Below are 20039 nucleotides of genomic sequence, written 5' to 3'. Positions count from 1 at the left end.
GCACTAATTTGCATAGAAGTTTTTGTTTGAGCACTGCCAAGTATTTTGTTTTTTCTTTTCTTTTTCCTTTTCTTATTTTGTTTTTCCTTTTCTTCTTCCTTTTCTTTTTCCTTTTCTTCTTCCTTTTCTTCTTCCTTTTCTTTTTCCTTTTCTTCTTCCTTTTCTTCTTACTTTTCTTCTTCCTTTTCTTCTTCCTTTTCTTTTTCCTTTTCTTCTTCCTTTTCTTTTTCCATTTCTTATTTTGTTTTTCCTTTTCTTCTTCCTTTTCTTTTTCATTTTCTTCTTCCTTTTCTTATTTTGTTTTTCCTTTTCTTCTTCCTTTTCTTTTTCCTTTTCTTCTTCCTTTCTTCTTCCTTCGGGCGGCGGCGGCGGCAGGGGCAGGGGCAGGGGCAGCGGCGGCGCGCAGGGCAGGGCAGGGGCGGCGGCGGCAGTGCAGGGCAAGGGCGGCGGCGGCGGCGCGCAGGGGCAGGGCGGCGGCGGCGGCGCGCAGGGGCAGGGCGGCAGTGCAGGGCGTCGGAGCTCACTGGGGGCAGGGCGTCGGCGTCGGGGCAGGGCGTCGGCGTCGATCGGCGTCGGGGCAGTAGCCTGGCGGCGTCGGCGTCGATCGGCGTCGGGGCAGGACGTCGGCGTCGAGAGGAGAATGGGAGGTGGGGGAAAATTTACTAAGTGCTGTATATATAGACAAAGCATTAGTCCCGGTTGGGGACACCAACCGCGACTAAAGGTACCCTTTAGTCCCGGTTGGGGACCCTTTAGTCGCGGTTGGTCTCCCCAACCGGGACTAAAGGTTCTTTCGCGCCGCTTTCGTTCCAGCGCGGAAAGAGCCTTTAGTCGCGGTTCGTGTCACGAACCGCGACTAAAGGTCCTTTTTCATATAAAATAAAACTAATTCATTTTAAAATCTTAAAAATACAAATAATATATCAAAAAATTCAAAAAAATAAAACTAATTCATTTTAAAATCTTAAAAATACAAATAATATATCAAAAAATTCAATAAAATAAAACTAATTCATTTTAAAATCTTAAAAATACAAATAATATATCAAAAAATTCAGAAAAATAAAACTAATTCATTTTAAAATCTTAAAAATACAAATAATGTATCAAAAAATTCAGAAAAATAAAACTAATTCATTTTAAAATCTTAAAAATACAAATAATATATCAAAAAATTCAGAAAAATAAAACTAATTCATTTTAAAATCTTAGAAATAGAAATAATATATCAAAAAATTCAAGAAAATAAAATTAATTCATTTTAAAATCTTAAAAATACAAATAATATATCAAAAAATTCAGAAAAATAAAACTAATTCATTTTAAAATCTTAAAAATACAAATAATATATCAAAAAATTCAGTTCATCGATCCCTTGAAGGTTTGGCAAAAGGTTTGATACATCATTCAGTTCATCGACCAAATACAAATCATCCGGATTCGCCATCGTACGTTTTAATTCACATGATCCATTCAACAAAGTTTGGTACAATAAATTATTACACATCAATTCTTCCCTTGTGTCCCTGCTTGCTTACGATTGTGCCGTATCCATGGAGCATCCTCGTCATTTAACTTAATGCTTGGGTCAGTGTTCACTTTGAAGGGCGGAATTTCACCAAACATATTATAATCTTCTGACATGTCTGTCTTGTCCTCCACTCCCACGATGTTTCTTTTCCCTGAAAGAACAATGTGGTGCTTTGGATCATCGCATGATGTACTGATCGTTTTCTTATCTTTCCGTTTCCTCGGTTTGCTACTCATGTCCTTCAAATAAAAAACCTGAGCGACATCTTTGGCAAGGACGAATTGTTCGTCAAGGTAACCAAGATTGTTGAAATCCACCATTGTCATTCCGTATTGCTCGTCCACCTTTACCCCACCTCCTGTTAGCTTGAACCATTTGCACCGCAACAAAGGGACCTTAAAGGAGGGTCCATAGTCAAGTTCCCATATCTCCTCTATGTAACCATAATATGTGACCTTTTTCCCATTCTCGGTTGCTGCATCAAAGCGGACACCACTGTTTTGGTTGGTGCTCTTTTTATCTTGGGCGATGGTGTAAAATGTATTCCCATTTATCTCGTACCCTTGGAAAGTCGTTATAGTCGAAGATGGTGTCTTGGCCAACATGTACAGCTGATCTCCAACATCATTGTCATTCATTAAATGTTTTCGCAACCAACTGCCGAAAGTCTCCATGTGGGCCTTTCTAATCCAGGATTCAGGCTTCCCCGGGTTGTCCGAGCGTAAAATATTCTTGTGTTGCTCGAAGTACGGAGCCACCAAGCTAGAATTTTGCAGAACTGTGTGGTGTGCTTCAGTCATAGAATGACCGTCCATACATATCGTTGATTTCCTTCCGATCGTGCCTTTTCCACTTAGTCTCCCCTCGTGCCGCGATTGAGGAATACCAATCGGCTTAAGGTCAGGAACATAGTCAATACAGAACTCAATTACCTCCTCATTCCCATAGCCCTTGACAATGCTTCCTTCTGGCCTAGCACGGTTACGAACATATTTCTTTAATACTCCCATGAACCTCTCAAAGGGGAACATATTGTGTAGAAATACAGGACCGAGAATGGAAATCTCTTCGACTAGGTGGAGCAGGAGGTGCGTCATAATATCGAAGAAGGATGGTGGGAACACCAACTCGAAACTGACAAGGCATTGGACCACATCGTTCTGTAACCGTGGTAGATCTTCTGGATTGATTACCTTTTGAGAGATTGCATTGAGGAATGCACATAGCTTCACAATGGCTACTCGAACATTTTCCGGTAGGAGCCCCCTCAAAGCAATCGGAAGCAATTGCGTCATAATCACGTCGCAGTCGTGAGACTTCAGGTTTTGGAACTTTTTGTCCGCCATGTTTATTATTCCCTTTATATTCGACGAGAAGCCAGACGGGACCTTCATACTGCTCAGGCATTCAAAAAAAATGACCTTCTCTTCTTTGGTAAGAGCGTAGCTGGCACGACCTTGAAACCATTCCGGATGCCGGTCATCTGGGTCTTTCAAAAGTTGCTGGTCCTGCCGTGCTTCCTTTGTATCATTTGTCTTCCCATACACGCCCAAGAAGCTTAGCAGGTTCACGCAAATATTCTTCGTAACATGCATCACGTCGATTGCAGAGCGGACATCTAGGACTTTCCAATATTCTAGCTCCCAAAATATAGATTTCTTCTTCCACATGGGTGCGTGCCCGTCAACTCCCCGCGGAACTGATTGTCCGCCAGGACCCTTTCCAAAGATGACTTTCAAATCCTTGACCATATCAAATATCTCAGCACCAGTACGTTCTGCAGGCTTCGGCCGGTGATCTGCCTTGCCGTTGAAATGCTTGCCTTTCTTTCTTACGTTATGATTTCGGGGAAGAAATCGACGATGACCCAGGTACACGTTCTTCTTACAATTACCCAAACGTACACTTTCAGTCTCATGTAAGCAGTGCGTGCATGCATTGTATCCCTTATTTGTCTGTCCCGAAAGGTTACTGAGAGCGGGCCAATCGTTGATGGTTACAAAAAGCAACGCTCGTAGGTCAAATTCCTCTTCTTTGTGCTCATCCCAGACACGTACACCAGGTCTGCCCCACAACTGTAAAAGTTCATCAACTAATGGCCTTAGGTACACATCGATGTCATTCCCGGGTTGCTTTGGACCTTGGATGAGCACTGGCATCATAATGAACTTCCGCTTCATGCACAACCAAGGAGGAAGGTTGTAGATGCATAGAGTCACGGGCCAGGTGCTATGGCTGGAGCTCTGCTCACCAAAAGAATTCATGCCATCAGTACTTAGACCAAATCTTATGTTCCTTGCGTCAGCTGCAAAATCTTTGAACACTCTGTCGATCTTTCTCCATTGCGTTCCATCAGCGGTGTGTCTCAACTCCCCGTCGGACTTACGGTCCTCTTTGTGCCATCGCAACGACTTGGCATGCTTTTTGTTCCTGAACAGACGTTTCAACCGTGGTATTATAGGAGCATACCACATCACCTTGGTAGGAACCCTCTTCCTGGGTTTCTCGCCCTCAACATCGTCACCAGGGTCATCGCCTCTGATCTTATAACGCAATGCAGTGCATACAGGGCATTCATTCAAATTCTCGTATTCACCGCGGTAGAGGATGCAGTCGTTAATGCATGCATGTATCTTCAGAACCTCTAAACCTAGAGGGCAGACAACCTTCTTTGCTTCGTACGTACTGGCAGGCAACTCGTTATTCTTCGGAAACATATTCTTCAACATTTTCAGCAAATTTTCAAATGATGAGTCAGCTACACCTTCCTGTGCCTTCCATTTTAGCAAATCCAGTGTGCAGCCCAGCTTTTTCAGACTATTATCGCATCCTGGATACAACGACTTTTTGTGATCCTCTAACATGCGATCCAAATTCTCCCTCTCCTTGTCAGTTTCGCAGCGTCTCCGTGCATCAGCAATGGTCCGACCAAGATCATCAGCGGGCTCATCATGTGCCTCTTCTTCACCTTCACCTAACCCTTCCCCACCTTCAGCATCATCCTCCATGAAAGTATCACCGAAATGATCATGATAGTTGTCATCGATATCATCCCCTTCTTCATCTTCTTCCATTCTAACCCCTCTTTCTCCATGCTTTGGTCCAACAATTATAGCTTCGCATGAAACCATGCCGAAGCAGGTGCATGTGAACGTCTCTTGAGGAGGAGTAACCCTTCTGATTCTTACAGACAACACATGGACAGATAATAAAACCTCGCTGCTTGTTCGCATTTGCCACTACGAGGAAATCTTTCAAACCCGTAGTGAACTCGCCGGAGAGTCGGGGACCGTACATCCATTGCCGATTCATCTGCATTTTTATTATATAAAGTATATAATTAACCATCATGCATTTGTTAAACTAACTAGCTAGAAATAATACAAATTAAACAATGAACTACACACATGCATATTTTATCAATGACACATGAAAGGTTCAAGTTGCTAACCGCGATCGCGAAGGAAAAATAAATGAGAAAGCTCAAGTGTGGCTCGGACACTTCATATCATGTTTGTTTCATGCTCTCGGGCATTTCATCGAACACCTTGTGTGCATAGGAGGAACCAAAAGCAAACCCACCACCCCCCTTCTGAATTGTGGCTAAGTGAAGTGAGCTGAGTCCTATATATAGGGATGGGCCTTTAGTCCCGGTTGGCCTGGCCAACCGCGACTAAAGGCCTTCGGGCCAGCCTGAGGACCTTTAGTCCCGGTTGGCTAGGCCAACCGGGACTAAAGCCCCTCCCGTCCGCCAGCTGTCGACCGAGCGCGCTGGGCCCAGATAGTTGGTCGCGGGTCTCCTCCCGAACCGCGACTAAAGACCCCTTTTGTCGCGGTTCGATTATTTTAGGGACTAATGGGGGCGTATGGAAGCCTCTTTTTCTACTAGTGATAACTCCATTTTTAGCTTCCTCTTCATGGGGATTATGTTTGGGGGCTTTAGATTTCTCTTCTCCTCAATGATGAGAGTCTCTGCCCTCTCCACTTACTAATTGCATTTCAATAGAAAGGTCACAAAAATCTTGAAACCTCTCAACCGTCTCGCCGCGAGGAGATATCATAGAACTTAAAGTTGGCATGTAAACAATTGCAAGACAAATTGGATTGGAGATGACCAAATGCTTGGCTAGGGACACAACCGAGGCTACGTGAGGGCAAAAATAACAAGTTCTAAGGTTTTGGTGTTATGACGGTTCCATATCTTGGTGGAATTACCCTCACAGTTGAAACTTCATCCATTATCTATTTATTTAGCTTTATGAACCAAACACTTGGACGAGCCGAATTTTTGGGATGATCATGTTTCATTCCACTCGATTCTGTTTCATTGGACATATGGTATTGTTAGACAAAGACATGTGGCAACAACTTCAAAGTTAGGTAGCTTAAGTCAAACGGCTCCAAATGGGTTTCGCAGCATGAAGCTCAAAAAACATAATAAAACTGATATCCGAGTTATGCTGCCGTGTCATTAATTTAAATACCTCCTCCTAAAAATTTACAAAATGGAGTACAAATAAAGCTAGCCTATGGGTACTCTAAAAAAACTTGATATGTTCCCTCCCTAAAAACTTAATAAAAGGCGAAATTACTTCAATTTCAGTGGATGAATCTATCTATACAGTTACTAAGCTCCCAAGATTTCGATGCTTCTGGTGCGTCGTGGTTTTTGAGTCGGTTGTGATCTCGCTTATAAAGTTATGTATGGGCTGTTACTTGTATATGGACCCACTCCCATGTTTTAAATTTGTTAATATTTTAAAAGTCCACGAACATTTTTAGTCTAAATTCTTTAATTCGTGAGGACTATTTAAAATCACTGAATATTTTAAATTTGCAAACAATATATAAAATCATGTTTTTTATCATTTGGAAAGTTTCTTAATCCAATATTTTAAAAAATTATGAACATATTTTGATTTAGCAATTTTTTTCAAATAAAAAAATCGATAGTCTATCTCTTCTAAGTAAGCATTGGAGTGAGCAGGAAAAAAAACTAAGCGAGCGAGCGAAGCAGTGGGCCGAGGTGAGCGAGGGCGAGCTTCACACGGCCGTGCGAGTTTTGTACTAGCAATTCCACTGTTTCAATGTGAAATATAATCCCTCAAGGGGCTCACACAATCATCCATCAAAGCCGAACACAAGAGCATCTACAGCCGAACTTAGCAAATCTGATCCTTCAAACGCCAGCGGACACGTCCGTGGACAGTGACCTGTCACGCCTCAAAAAATGCATCCCACATCCGGATACCTCAAATCCATATTATTACATGCAACACAGCGATCTTTAGGAGGAGCTTCGTCCGGTTCCACTCTACGCTCGCCCGGCTCCGCCCTGGCCATGTCCGACGGCCGGCTGTGCTCCTCAGAGTGTTGGTCCGGGTCGCCGGCAAGGTAGAGTAGGGCATGGGACAAGAGCCGACTCACGGGACTCAAGGCGTCGTCGCCTTCCATGCCATACTCTTCCTCGTTGGAGCCTGGAACCCTAACGGTGCCGGTGGACATCAGATCGATGACTGATCCGTCCTGGGACGAGCCGCAGACGTCCACCACGATGCAGTTCCGGCGCCCGGACTGATGCGCCATACGGAGCGCTAGAGAATGCGACTCCGCCTCGCCAACGTTCACCACCGCGAGGGCTGCCGTCGCCTCCCGCGACCGGTGTCGTGCATGGCGGGCACGTCGTGCCATGGCCTCGTCGGACGAGGCCCATGGTGTGTCCGATGCTCGACGTGCCAACGGAGGGGTTGCGCATTTGCCAGCGCGTTCAGACGCCAGACGAACCGCATGGCCTCCGGCGAGGCAGCTACGGCTAGCCCAGCGCCGAATTCATGCGTCATTTGGCGGACGTAATGGATTCCCGACGGAAGGAGTCCGAGCGCAGCCGTGCACGGGCCTCCTCTCGAGCGCGGCAGAGCGCAAGCCGGACGGCTATCCCCTCCTCGGGGCCGCGTGGGATGAGCTCGGGGTCGACGGATCTAGAGGTGAAGGACTCGGATCGGCTACCTGCCATGCCGGAGACGGTCGGAAGTCATCGGAGATGAATTTGGGTGGCGGAGGGGAGTGGAGTGAAGTGGTTAGGGTTTGGTCCGGCGAGCGGATGGGGAGAAATTTATGTGAGGTCGGGTGGGCTAACGTGGGCCAGGTCCGACGTGGCGGGCACGCTCGGGCGCCCCATATCCGCCCCATATTTGGGTTGGATATGAGGGATGTCGGTCAGCCTGGGCGTTTGAGGGGGGCATCTGGATCAAAAAATCGTGACCAAACAGTGACCGGGCGGCTCGCCCCGGACATATGAGACGGGTTTGAGACGCTTGGCTGTAGATGATCTAACCACGCTAGTACAAGTTCACTCTTCTTCCAGAACAAATACCGTCTCCAACGATAGCCCAACACAAAATACGAATGAAAAAATACCACTAAAAATAGTTAAAACTCAAGCCAACCCAAATAAAGTCAAAATGGAACAATCAACTACGATAACCTGCAAGAGAAAAAACAGTAGCCTCTAGTCCATCCGATTTCGCGTCCCCTCGAACAGAACAGAGGAGGAGCGGAGCCATGGCGGGGATCCTGGCGTGGGCGGCCGACGTGGTCGGCGGCGCCGGCGACAGCGACGACGAGGCCGCCGCCGAGCGCGAGCGCGCCGCGGCCATGACCCCGGAGCAGCGGCTCCGCGCCGCCAACCTGGACGCGCGGGCATCGTCGCTGCGGCGCGCGATCCAGGACCTGCGCGCCCGCGTGCCCCCGCCGAACGTGGCGCAGCGGCTGCCGCACCTGCACGCCCACTCGCTCGCCTCCTCTGCCGCCCTCGCACTCCAGCTCAACGCCCACTCCTCCACCAAAGAGCAGGTAGCTCGTCCTTCTTCCGCACTCCAGTTTCTGGCGTCCGTGCAGATCCAATGTTGCATACATGGATTTTATGCGAATAACCTTCGACTGGAGAATAGCGCGTCCTAGCACAACCCATTTGAGTACGTGATTAACAAGGGCAATCCGTATATGAACATCTGTAGCTGTTAATTCCATTATTATGAATCTGATTGAGCCATACTTGTTATGATTACATTTATCTCATTTTCTATTTCATAGTTTGGGTCTGCTGATAATAACAGTGATAATGTGATGATCATTTCTTTAACCTGCTCTTATCACTTTGGATATCTATGGTCAAGGTTCCCCACTCACAGTGGAACCGATGTGATGGTTTTGTAAATTTCGCGTTCCTCAATGGATATCTGTAATGTAAATTGACCACCTTTTGTAGGCACTGCATAGAGAGGTGAAAATTCAAGAGGAAAATACCGCCTATGAGAAGGCGATATCCGATTGCCGCCAGAAAATTCAGGAGAAGCAGATGGAGGCTGCTGTGCTCCAGAGTAATTTGAAGGTACATTGTCATATGATTGTACTTTTAAGTACTTGTTCTACCCTTGTGTCATTTTCTCTCTGTTTTTCTTGTCCCTTCCGGAGTCTCCTTTGTAGGTGATATGGGCCAAGGACCATATGGTAGCATCAAACAAGGCAGCAGCTCTCTCTTAAAAAATAGATAGTTAGGATTGCTATCTTGGAGATAGGATTTCAAAGAGTAGGGCTGACAGTTTAAATTAGGATCCAACATGTGGTTCAAATCAAGAGCCATCCTATGGATAAATGACTAGTGTGTACTCTTTTGATATTAAAGAAGAATACCGGAGTAGTGAGCCTTCGACCTTGCCTCTCTAGTGCAATTATTCTCCCTCTCTAATTCTTGGCATTTAACAATCTTCCTTTATTGTATCATATTTGTTGTGAACCTTGATCCACCACTTTACATGGGTGGGAGTTAATCGTTTATTACTTGATCTCATTAGATACAATGCATAGCCTTCCTATAGGCCCGACTCTGACTTATCCATTAAGACTTGAACTTACCTTTGGCAATTTAATCTTCTTCAAACTCTATCTCTAGCAGTACAATCTAAGTCTTGAGCTTTATCCTGAGCAATCCAATCTAACTCAAATTAATTATTCTTATCTCCACTTCCCAACCAATAATGTTCCAGCAGGACCTTCATGAACAGGCTCCTCTCGAATGTGTTTTCCCTGTTTCAGCCAAAATGTGCAGGAGCTGGCACAACAGATAACACCGTAATATAATTTGCAGGAAATGGAAATTGCAGAGCTGGATTTAAAGGCAAAGGTTGACAATGCTATCATGGAGCAAGAGGCTGCTCAACATAAAGCATCAATGGCTGCTTCGGAAGCTACTGGAAATGCTCTGCTAGAAGCTGAATCGTTGATGAATCTCAAGTCTAAAGACTTGGAAGAGAAGAAGGGGGAGTTGGTATGACATTTTATAGCATCTTTTGTGGATCAAAATAGCATGTTCGGTTGTCAATGACTTTTTCACCTAAACAGAAATTATTGGAAGACAAGATACAAAGATTGGAGAAAGTATGGTCCTCGGTTGAAGAAGAATCTTTGAAAAATCCAAGTCCTGGTACATTACCCGTGAATATTAACCAGCTCTATTTTATTCATCTTTACTTGCACAAGTATAGGCAGCATAGATTGTTGAAGCTGTTACCTTGCATACTTTATAACCTATCCCTGGTAATGTATGATTGTGCAAAACGACACAATGCCTAAATCAAGTGTTACTTAGGCTAGTGCCTTTTAATAAAGAGTAAACAACACACCTAAAGCTACATGTGTATCTGTGGAAGCGCCTTTTTTTAAACTGAGATGAGAAGCACCAAATTGTGTGCAACAAAGATAGTTTTATTATTGCCTCATGCAAACATGTACCTTATGTGATCGAAGTGTTCAATTTTGATGAGCTGGGTTCCAAATTTCTTTCTGCTGGATTAGAACTTTTTTAGTTGTGGCATTGTACTTTGTGAGGTGGTCAACCAGCTAACCTGTTTGCAAGGTCCATGGATCTGAATCTATGATGCTTAAAGGATGGTGGTACTTGTCAGTGTTAGAGCTTTGTTCAGTGTGGCGATGATAGATGATCCATTTGTGGATATAAAATGGCTGGGATTTTATATCTCTGTTTTAAAATAAACACTTGATAACACCGTTATTTAATGTAGCCATAAAAATCTGAACAGGCTTTAATTATAACCTAATAGATCCTCATAGGATGTAGTGACAAAGACAACTAGTTAAGTGGTTTTCCTTTCTTAAGAAGTGATGCCCAGTTATATCCACCGAAAAATTATTCCTGCTGTTACATCGTCTTGTACAAATTGGTTGTCCTCTCTCACATGTGCAGCCCAGAGGGAGAAGGTACTGGAGAAACAATTACATAGCCTCATTGAACAGTTGACAGCTAAACAAGTGAGCTCATATTCTTCAGTCTACCAACTGCAGTATCTTGTTAATTTCTCATGGTTCTTCCCTCCTAATATCTTAGAACATACTTTTGGTCTTCTACTTCCTAGGCTCAAGCTGAAAGGCTCATCACTGATATACATGCCAAAGAAAAGGATCTGGAAAGGTTGAACAGTATACAGAGAAATCTTCACAGCGGCTCCAGCGAAGCAGGTGCAGCACGGAACCGGTTCGGCGGAGGGCTTCTGAGCGGGGATGAAGATTCTGGCTCCAAAGCTGCCCGGAGACCCGGCCAATCCGGTGGTTTTAGAACAGAAGGCCAGAAAAGGCTCATGATTCTTAGGTCCGCTTTTGTTCTCTATATCTTGGTACTGCATGTTGTCGTCTTCATAAAGATATCAGTTTCGAACTAGGTAGCATACAAAACACAAGTACTATACCCTTGTGTAAATAGCACATGTAAAATTGATGGTGGCTGTATTTCTTGGAGTTGAACTTGCAGCCCCTGAGTTTGGGCCTTGTTTTAAACTAGAGCAAGTGATGAGCGCATCGATGTGATCCCTGTTGCTGACTATTTTCCGAGGATAAGATTTCATGTTTACTTGCCCATCAGAAGGTGCAGATTTCATCTGGCATGCACTTGAAGCTGTAAGATTTTGATAGGCAATGTGTGCGAATGCTTTGTATGTTCTACTGATCTACTGACCCAGCTAACCAACCACCTCACTCACCACAGAGATGCTTATATCTCCTTGTGGTCTAGGAATTAATTTCCTATCAACCACTGCTTGTGTCTCCATCTTGACTATCCTGTCAGCCACTGCTTGTGGCTCCATCTTGATTACCCCTTGAGCATCCTCTAGAGGGAGGTGAGCGTGTAGGCCACAACATATGATCCAATATGTTTCTTGAGTTGACTGACATGGAAGGTTGGGTGTAATTGGCATCCTTCAGGGAGAAGCAATGTGCAAGATATGTTCCACACTTTTTCCCCAAATATTCCGAATGGGCCATAAAACCTTGAGTGTAGTTCCAATTTCCTGTGAACGCCGAGGGAAGTGTGTCCCTTTCTTTTATGCTTTTGTCAGCATAGTATTTCACCCTCTCCTGTCAACTAGTTGTCCTTGATAGTTTTGAGATGCTAGGCGCATGTTTTGTAGTAGTAATGTGTGGGTATCATCATTGATAGAATCGGGTAGGTTAGATTCGGCTACCATAGGAGGTGGGAACCCATGCAATGCTTAGAAAGGTGTCATTTTCATAGAAGTGCGAAAACTTTTGTTGTTCCATCCCTCAACTAATGCCAACCATGAATGCCATTTCTTGGGTTTGTCAAAAGCCATGCACTTCAAGTAATTTTCCAAGCACCCGTTCACCCACCCTTTCAGTTTGTCCATCTGTTTGGGATGATATGAAGTGCTGAAATGGAGTTTGGCTCCCTAGGATCTGAAGAGTAGTTTCTAGAGGTGGTTGGTGAATATTATCTCTATCAATGACTACACCAGAAGGAAGGCCATGTAGTTTGAAGGTATTCTCTGAGAAAACTCCAGCAACTTGCTTCACCGTGGTAAGGTGTTCCATAAAGAGAAAGTGAACATATTTTGTGAATCTATCTACCACAACTAGTGTTCTGAAAAACAGTTGATCCTTCAACAAGGTCCAAACAAAATCAGGTAGTGGCAGGGGTAGACCTGGGTAAGGTGTATGTTCAGATTTGTTGAGCTGGTAAACATAGCATGCTTTGACAAAAATGATCACATCTTGAGGCCTCCCCAGTGGAACAAGAATTTCAATTTCTCATGAGTAGCTCTTTCCCAGGAGTGGCCTCCCAGTTCATATATATGAAAGGAAGTGATGAGATCCTGTCCAAGTGGAGTGTTACTGGCTATGACCATTTTCTTTTGCATCTGAAAATGCCATGTTTTTTCTCAAAAGCAAAATGACATGTTTGAAAGTATAATTTGGACGTGAGGAGGTACTGATAGAGATTTATGTAATTAGCTCCTTGCGCTTGGCATCAGTGCCATAAGATTTGACTACTTCAGTTATACATAGAGGTATGCAGTGCCATATATCAAGGAATGAATATGTTTAACTCTTGATAATGCCTCTGCATTGTTGTGTTCTCCGCCTCTTTTGTGTTCCACTGTACATGAATGTCCCAATAGTTTAACTCAAAATTTGTGGTGGTATATCAAGAAGCCACAACTATTTGTGCGCCGCCCAATGTGCATGAAACATAGGGCCCCAAAAGGAGGTTTCATAGTAGGACGTAGGGTGATGGCGCCGGAGGAAGGCGACGGCATGCCCCAACCCCAAGGCTAGAGGCCAATGCTGTAGTGTACCTTTAGTTCATCTACTCCCTCTGTTCCTAAATATATGACGGTCTGGTAGTTCAAATTGAGGGAGTATGTACCAATTTATTCTTCTTTGGCAACACACTGCAGTTGAGCATGCTGTAATTGCCTCCATACCAAGAGTTCACGCCATTCAGATGTTGACAAGCAAGTGATCAGCCTTTTTGTGAATCACTGAAGCAAAATGTACAATTTTTCCGCTGTGCGCTCACGGTTGCTTCTATAAAAATAAAACGCGAAGGGCTAGTCCTGACTGGTCTCATTTAAATGTACAATTTGTCACATACACCTTACAGCCCTACCGGCCGTGCATTTGCAAAATTTTGAAGGATGTTGCCACAAAGGTCAGCCTATTTCAGTCAAGAAATATTGGTGATGCAGTGGTCTAAATTCCGAAAAAAAAGAGAGTTTACAGCTGCGTACAACCGAAATGCAAATGCTCACATTTGAAGTTCTAGGATGTAAAACAATAAATAGAAAAATGGCATATAGTAACATGTAAGTCTACGCAGATAATTCATCTGTACACCACACAACTCCATTCTTATTATCAGTTCAAACAGTATTATGTTAACTGGATTATTATTTTTCTTACGAAATCCGTGCTCTAAACAAGGGGGAACGAGATCCATCCCAAATTCAAAGCAAGGACCACGCCTACAAAAACTAGAATCGGAGATATTTTCGCCCCCCAAAATGTAGTTCCCGCTGCACGGTTTTGATTTCGTTCGATGCTCCAGTCATCAAGGACCACTTGATGCGCCAAAAAAAAACCTCAACAGCTTCCCTTCAGCTTCTCCCCCAGGATTTTGTTCAATAAAACAGGGCTTGCTTTACCCTTTGATGCTTTCATCACCTGGAACCAAAATATGGTCAGCTCTCGTGAGTGCGGAAACATATGCGAAGGCTACCCAAGGGGAAACATATACGAAGGTTAACCAAGAGGAACACAGCTACACATTCAAAAATAACTAACCTGGCCAGCAAAATATCCCTGCAACTTGGTTTTCCCAGCCCGATACTGCTCAAGTTGCTTCGGATTGTCAGTGAGTACTTGGTCTACCATGGCCTCAATTGCTGCTGGATCTGCAATCTGCCATTTCCCAGTAGTAAATGTTAGTTGGAAAACCCAAGCACACACTAAAAGCACTGACATAGCATCAGCTACATTGTGCACAACTATTAATTATCTCATCACAACATATCAGAAAAAGTGTAAAAAACTGATGAAATCAAAAGGTCACCTAATCTTTTTGCCCAATTTTCAGCTTTCAATTTCATTAACAAGGTACTCGTTGTCTGGTTGTTCCTCGATGGAAGTTACAAGCCAAAAGTTGGCAACACACTTGAAACCAATGGCAGGGCCGCAGCATTAATTATATATTTTAAACATTCAAACTACTACAAGTCCAAATAGTAACCAATGTGACCACATTTACCTGAACCAAATCCTTCTCCTCTATCACAGACTTAACAGTTCCGCCTTTGGCAATGAGGTCAACAACAATCTGCAAGAGGCAGAATCAGGAAGAAGGTATTACAATTTTAGAATGCTATGACTAATGGCAAAGCCTGAGAGGAATGCATATTCGTAACAGAACACGAGGCATGCAAAATATTTCAGAATAACTGAAGATAAAGTTCATTCTTGTGCAACCTGCAAACACTTTTGGTACTAGGCAGAAGGGGAAAGACCAGAAATTGCTCTCCTTTCCTATTTGAAAACTTATTTCTACCATAGTAATCGTAGTATCCTACTACGGAAACCTTCAGCCATTTCTTTTTGTAGGGCATATTTTGATTGGTCAAGACAAGGCTTTGACCAATAAATACTTCATTAGTATGTAATTTATATAACATAAAATTGATATCATTAGATTCGTATTTGGTACTTACTATTAGGATTTTGTATCACATAAACAAAATATTAAGAGTCTTAATCAATCAAATAGACCCTGCAAAAAGAAAAGAGGGAGTACAAAAGAAACTGTCAAGTATCAAGTACTGTCCTCCAGAATCAGTGCAGCAGCAGCGTAGCGCAACTAAAATGAAGAGACTGCACATAACATGCTTTAACTTGCATAGATAAAAGAATTTAGTTAAGCAATGTTACCTCCTTGGCAATTTTCCCACTGATAGTTCCATTCTTTATGTATGCAATCATTTCAGAAAGCTCCAGAGGTGTTAATTTACTTTCATCAATAGAAAGCTTTTCATCCTTCAGATAAGCAGTAATATCACCCATGATCCAGTTGGCAGCTAGCTTTGCATCAGTGCCATGCTCGAGCGTGGAATCAAAGAAATGAGCAACCTGGGATGAACATACACAGATCAGATCGCCAAAGCTGCAGTAAATAATAGAGAAATGGGTTGTCAGGAAAGGAGAGAAGAAACTGGAGGAACTTTTCAATGTATGACACAAGACATTAGGTGATCATGTGATCCAACAAAATATATGAACCTCAAGCAAGCCTGATTGAATAAAATAGGAGCTTCCAAATATACTTCCGCAAAACATGCACATCCATGACAAGGGAAAATGGAAGTACCGAGGATGATTACCTTATCGTCATTAGCAAGGAAAATAACATCTTGCATGCTGAGTCCTATGTTCTCATAGCGCCTACGCTTTGCCTCTGGAAGCTCGGGCATCAAATTACGAATTTCATCAATGTACTCACCAGTGAGAACAACTTCAGGGAGATCAGGCTCAGGAAAATATCTATAGTCGGCGAGTCCCTCCTTTTTTCGCATTGTAAAAGTTTTCTGAGAATATAGATAAAGAAATGGATTTAGAAACTCTAGGAAAAGTTAAATAGAAAGCACAAGGTAACGACCAACATCAGATAACAACCTGAGAGGACTCATCCCAAAGACGGGTTTCTTGTACAATTTGATCAGCCTGGCTTTCTTTGTAAAGAAGAATCTGTCTGGAGATCTCATAGTCTATTGCCCTACTTATTGCGGAAAATGAGTTCATATTCTTTATTTCAACCTGCCAGAAATTAGAGGTGAAAGAAGAATGTCATGCCACATTGCCATATACAGTAACAGTGAACAAACAATGAGGAATTTTTTGCCATCTTACTATAATGATACATCAATAACTAATGATCTAGGGAACTGCTTGCTCTCGGAAAATGGCTCCTTCGTAATGTCCATTGTTGCTAAGATTCCATGGTTAGTGCCAATGGTCTTAACACAGCTGAAGTCCATGACTCTGGTAACTTTCTTAAGACATGATCGGCCTGTTTGGCTGGTGACTAATTTTGCCACAGTTTGCCACACCTGCCTTACCTAGGTGCTCAAATTCTTAGCCACACTTTGGCTTGCCCAAGGGAATCTTGCCACACTTTTTGTGTATACGTGGGGCTTATTTCTCAAAAATAGAATCTTTCCTTAGGTGTGGCTAGAACCAAACATGCACCTAACTTGGTCAAACTTGCCTAACTTGAGGTGTGGCAAAGTGTGGCAAGGTGTGACTAGGAACCAAACAGCCCCGATGTTATTGAAGGCAAAGAAAGTAACTCGGATATACACGAAAACGTCTACAATTTTCACAAGCACAATTGACAAGCATACATGAAGGACTTCTGTCCAAGCCTCTATACAGAGAACCAAACCACTGAAAGTTCAAAAATATTTCATGCACCCACTGAATGGCTAACCAAATAACTTCCTTATGTAAACATGCAATGTCAATTATATGCAGTATTGGAAAAAAAATCGAGGCACATCTATCATATTTCTAAGGATAAAGGGGAATCATCATTTAAACTGATAAATTTGTCAAAACTAATCAGGCCTTAATGGCCTAACATATTAATATGAGGTCCTGAATAAGTTTGTGTATTGACGAGTCATCAGATCGTAAGCCTGATGAAGATGTTCTTGACATGGAATATAGAATAACAATCAGTTGGGAACTTTTAAAGTTTTGGTCATTACCTTTGTACCAAATTCCGATTGTCCAATTGGTCGAACAGATACATTTACATCACAGCGAAGGGAACCTTCATCCATGTTACCATTGCCCACTCCCAGGTACCTAACAAGCCTTTGTATCTCAGCACCATACTCGGCAGCCTCTATCCCTGACCTCATATCTGGCTCTGAGACAATCTCAAGCAAAGGTACACCGGCTCTATTTAAGTCAACCTAGACAACGAGAATGTAAATACTTGTTAAGCCTTAAATATGTAGTTACTAGTGTGATTAGCCAATATACATGACTGTTTGATGCTGAATTCACTTTTTTTTTATTTCTTGTCTCCAACTTCTTGTATTAGGTTTGAGAAAGAAAGTCTCTTAGCTTTTTGACCAAAGCCACAAAGATATAAAGACGCTGATGCTGATCTGATATTAAGTGCAGTGTCTGTTAGCTTTTGAGCAAAGCCACAAAGAGATAAAGACGCTGATATATTAAGTGCAGTTCACCTTCTCTTGCCTCGTGAAGTTGTGTCACATTTGAATTTCAGTTGGATATTACACTGGTACTTACATTCTGTATGACAGGCAGGGATAAACCAAATGACCACATAACTATAGATAAGTATGAATGTATGATACCCACTACATATATGCCACCTGTAGCAAAATTGCATAAGAAACCCAATCCCCTGTGTTGTTTGATCTTCTGAGTTCATAGCAAGATGTTACAGATAGTTTGTCTTAAATTAATTCCATGACTCCTCATCTTTAGCATTTATAAATGCAATGGCCTAGAAAATGTACTGTTGCACTGATGGATGTCAACTTTTTCCATGATTTTGCAGCATAACAGAATACCATGAGAATTTGATAAGAGTACGAAACTTTAATGGAAAACAGGCATTTAGCCAGGAATAACCAGGAGAACCTGAGAGTAACTTCCGGATTCAGAGTGAAGCAGCTTGCCAGCATCTTCTTCCATATGAACCCTTGTGACACCAAATCGCCTGTGACCACCACCAAACTCAACTGGAATATCCACATCAAGGTAACCCTTCTCAGCAATTGGAATGTCAAACTGCGAAATCTGGTACCCCTTGGGTAGGTCTGGGTAGAAATACTGCTTCCGATCAAACTTGGATGTCATGGAGATCTTGCAGTTGAGAGCGAGGCTCATTTTCACTGCACATTCAACAACCTTTGCATTCAGAACCGGCAATGTCCCCGGGTGGCCCATGCAGGTGGGGCAAACAGTGCTGTTCGGCTGGGAGCCATAGTTGTTTGGGCAGGAGCAAAATGCCTTTGTGATGGTAGAGAGCTGGACATGGGTCTCGATGCCGATAACAGATTCAAAACCTTGTATCTTCTGCTCCGCCGCCTCCTTGGTAGCCTGTTGAATTGATTTGGGCACTGCTTTGGGCTCAGTGGTCTGCACACTCTCAGCCCTAGTTGTGAAGTGAGCTAGTGGATGGCGTTGGGTGGTACAGAGCAGGCTGAAATTTGCTCTAAGTAAGGTTGGTGTTCTGATCCCTCGGAGAAGCGTTAGAGCCATTGTGGCCAATGCGCCTCTCGTGAATTGCAATTCACAATCTACTGGGTGGACTACACAGCCTGCGAGCGGGAGAACAAAAATATTGAATACAGCCTGATTTCAGGATAACAGAAGAAACCTGTAATAATTGCATAAATAAAGTACAGATTCTAAGATGAGAACGAGACTCGAAGTAATTTAGAGAAACTGCAAGACATTAGCAAGGTTTACAATTTAGCAAGCATACTTTGATGAAGCTTAGGTGGCTACAACCTAATTTTCAGAGGTGATTTTCTGGAGAAGATGCATCAAGCGATTGTTCTCCACAAGAGTGACCAATCAGTGAACAATCAAGCCTGCTCTATACTTCCAGACTTGGTTACTGACTGGTCGCTCACGTGGAGAACAAGTATGGTTTGATGCATCTTTTCTGAAAATCACTGTTTGAAAATTGGGTTGATTTATCATTCATGAATGCAGCCACCTAAAACTCATGAAAGTATGCCGGGTAGTAGCAGGGACACGGAGATACGGATATAGGGATACGGCAATTTCTAGAAACAACCTTACGGAGATACTGCGGGTATATACAAATAATTAAAGAAAAATGCAGCATTGAGCATGTACCCCTCCGTTCGGAAATACTTGTCGGAGAAATGGATGTATCTAGACATATTTTAGTCATAAATACATCTACTTTTATTCATTTCTCGACAAGTATTTTCGGGCCGGGGAGTACTGAAGACTTGAATAATTTTAAGATGTGCGACCGATGTCAGTCCCAGTCCCACTCCCAATCCCCCAACAGAAGCTTGCTGCCTGCCATGCCACTGCCCCGAGATGTCATTCATTCCCACTCTCCGCTCCCTAGCCAAACAACGACACAAGTCGACAGAAAGCTAAATAGAACAGCAAACTGCAACGGCAGCAAGCCAGCAGCGCCGGCAAGAGCGCAAGCGAGCAGGCGAGATGGGGGAAGGAGGGAGGGGAGAGAAGAGGGCGCGGGCATTATTACTTTGCTTACCGCTGGGAGGAGAGGTGATTCAGCGGCGCCGGCGGCGCGGTCGCCGGAGCTTGGGAACGGCGCGTCTCCCCGGGGATATTGCGGCGCCCCTGGTCCACCTCTCCTCGATGTCCAGGGTTCGCCTTCAGTTGGGCCTTACTGGGCTCGTTCGTGTTGGGGCAGCTCTTTTGAACTTTTGTATACACTATAGTATTTTGTTTTTTAGTTTGCGGGGATTTGCAATTTTGTAGATGAATTAAGGAGCTCGAATTTCAAGACTCACAATTTGATGAAGCATGCTTTATATTTAGGGGTTGGCCGTCATGTTTAATTAGGCCACCCCGATGAATTTTTGTTCATCATTGT

The 20039-nt window shown here is 43.4% G+C and overlaps 2 protein-coding genes across 3 annotated transcripts; one reads left to right on the top strand and one right to left on the bottom strand.

Annotated features, from left to right (window-relative positions):
• Positions 1-8022: 8022 nt before the first annotated feature.
• On the top strand, positions 8023-11461 carry LOC109777063 (uncharacterized). The gene is made up of 6 exons (XM_020335718.3): positions 8023-8383; positions 8799-8921; positions 9678-9857; positions 9932-10013; positions 10794-10858; positions 10963-11461. The coding sequence occupies exons 1-6, from the start codon at positions 8093-8095 to the stop codon at positions 11263-11265; spliced, it is 1044 nt and encodes a 347-aa protein (XP_020191307.1). The 5' UTR covers positions 8023-8092; the 3' UTR covers positions 11266-11461.
• A 2200-nt stretch (positions 11462-13661) lies between these two features.
• Positions 13662-19833, bottom strand: LOC109777065 (glutamyl-tRNA(Gln) amidotransferase subunit B, chloroplastic/mitochondrial). Of its 2 annotated transcripts, none has more exons than XM_020335719.4 (9): positions 19695-19833; positions 18068-18750; positions 17158-17367; positions 16064-16204; positions 15772-15975; positions 15323-15520; positions 14649-14717; positions 14186-14302; positions 13662-14065 (listed from the first exon to the last, which is right to left on the bottom strand). In XM_020335719.4, the coding sequence occupies exons 2-9, from the start codon at positions 18689-18691 to the stop codon at positions 13985-13987; spliced, it is 1644 nt and encodes a 547-aa protein (XP_020191308.1). In that variant the 5' UTR covers positions 18692-18750; positions 19695-19833; the 3' UTR covers positions 13662-13984. The 2 variants fall into 2 exon arrangements, with proteins under 2 accessions (XP_020191308.1, XP_020191309.1); XM_020335720.4 differs by having other exon boundaries at positions 19686-19828.
• Between the last annotated feature and the right edge of the window lie 206 nt (positions 19834-20039).

The sequence above is a fragment of the Aegilops tauschii genome, chromosome 6 (assembly GCF_002575655.3).
Source record: "Aegilops tauschii subsp. strangulata cultivar AL8/78 chromosome 6, Aet v6.0, whole genome shotgun sequence".
In the NCBI taxonomy this organism is placed as follows: domain Eukaryota; kingdom Viridiplantae; phylum Streptophyta; class Magnoliopsida; order Poales; family Poaceae; genus Aegilops; species Aegilops tauschii.
The sequence above is the reverse complement of the archived record's forward strand: the minus strand, read 5'-3'. Positions and strand labels throughout refer to the sequence as shown.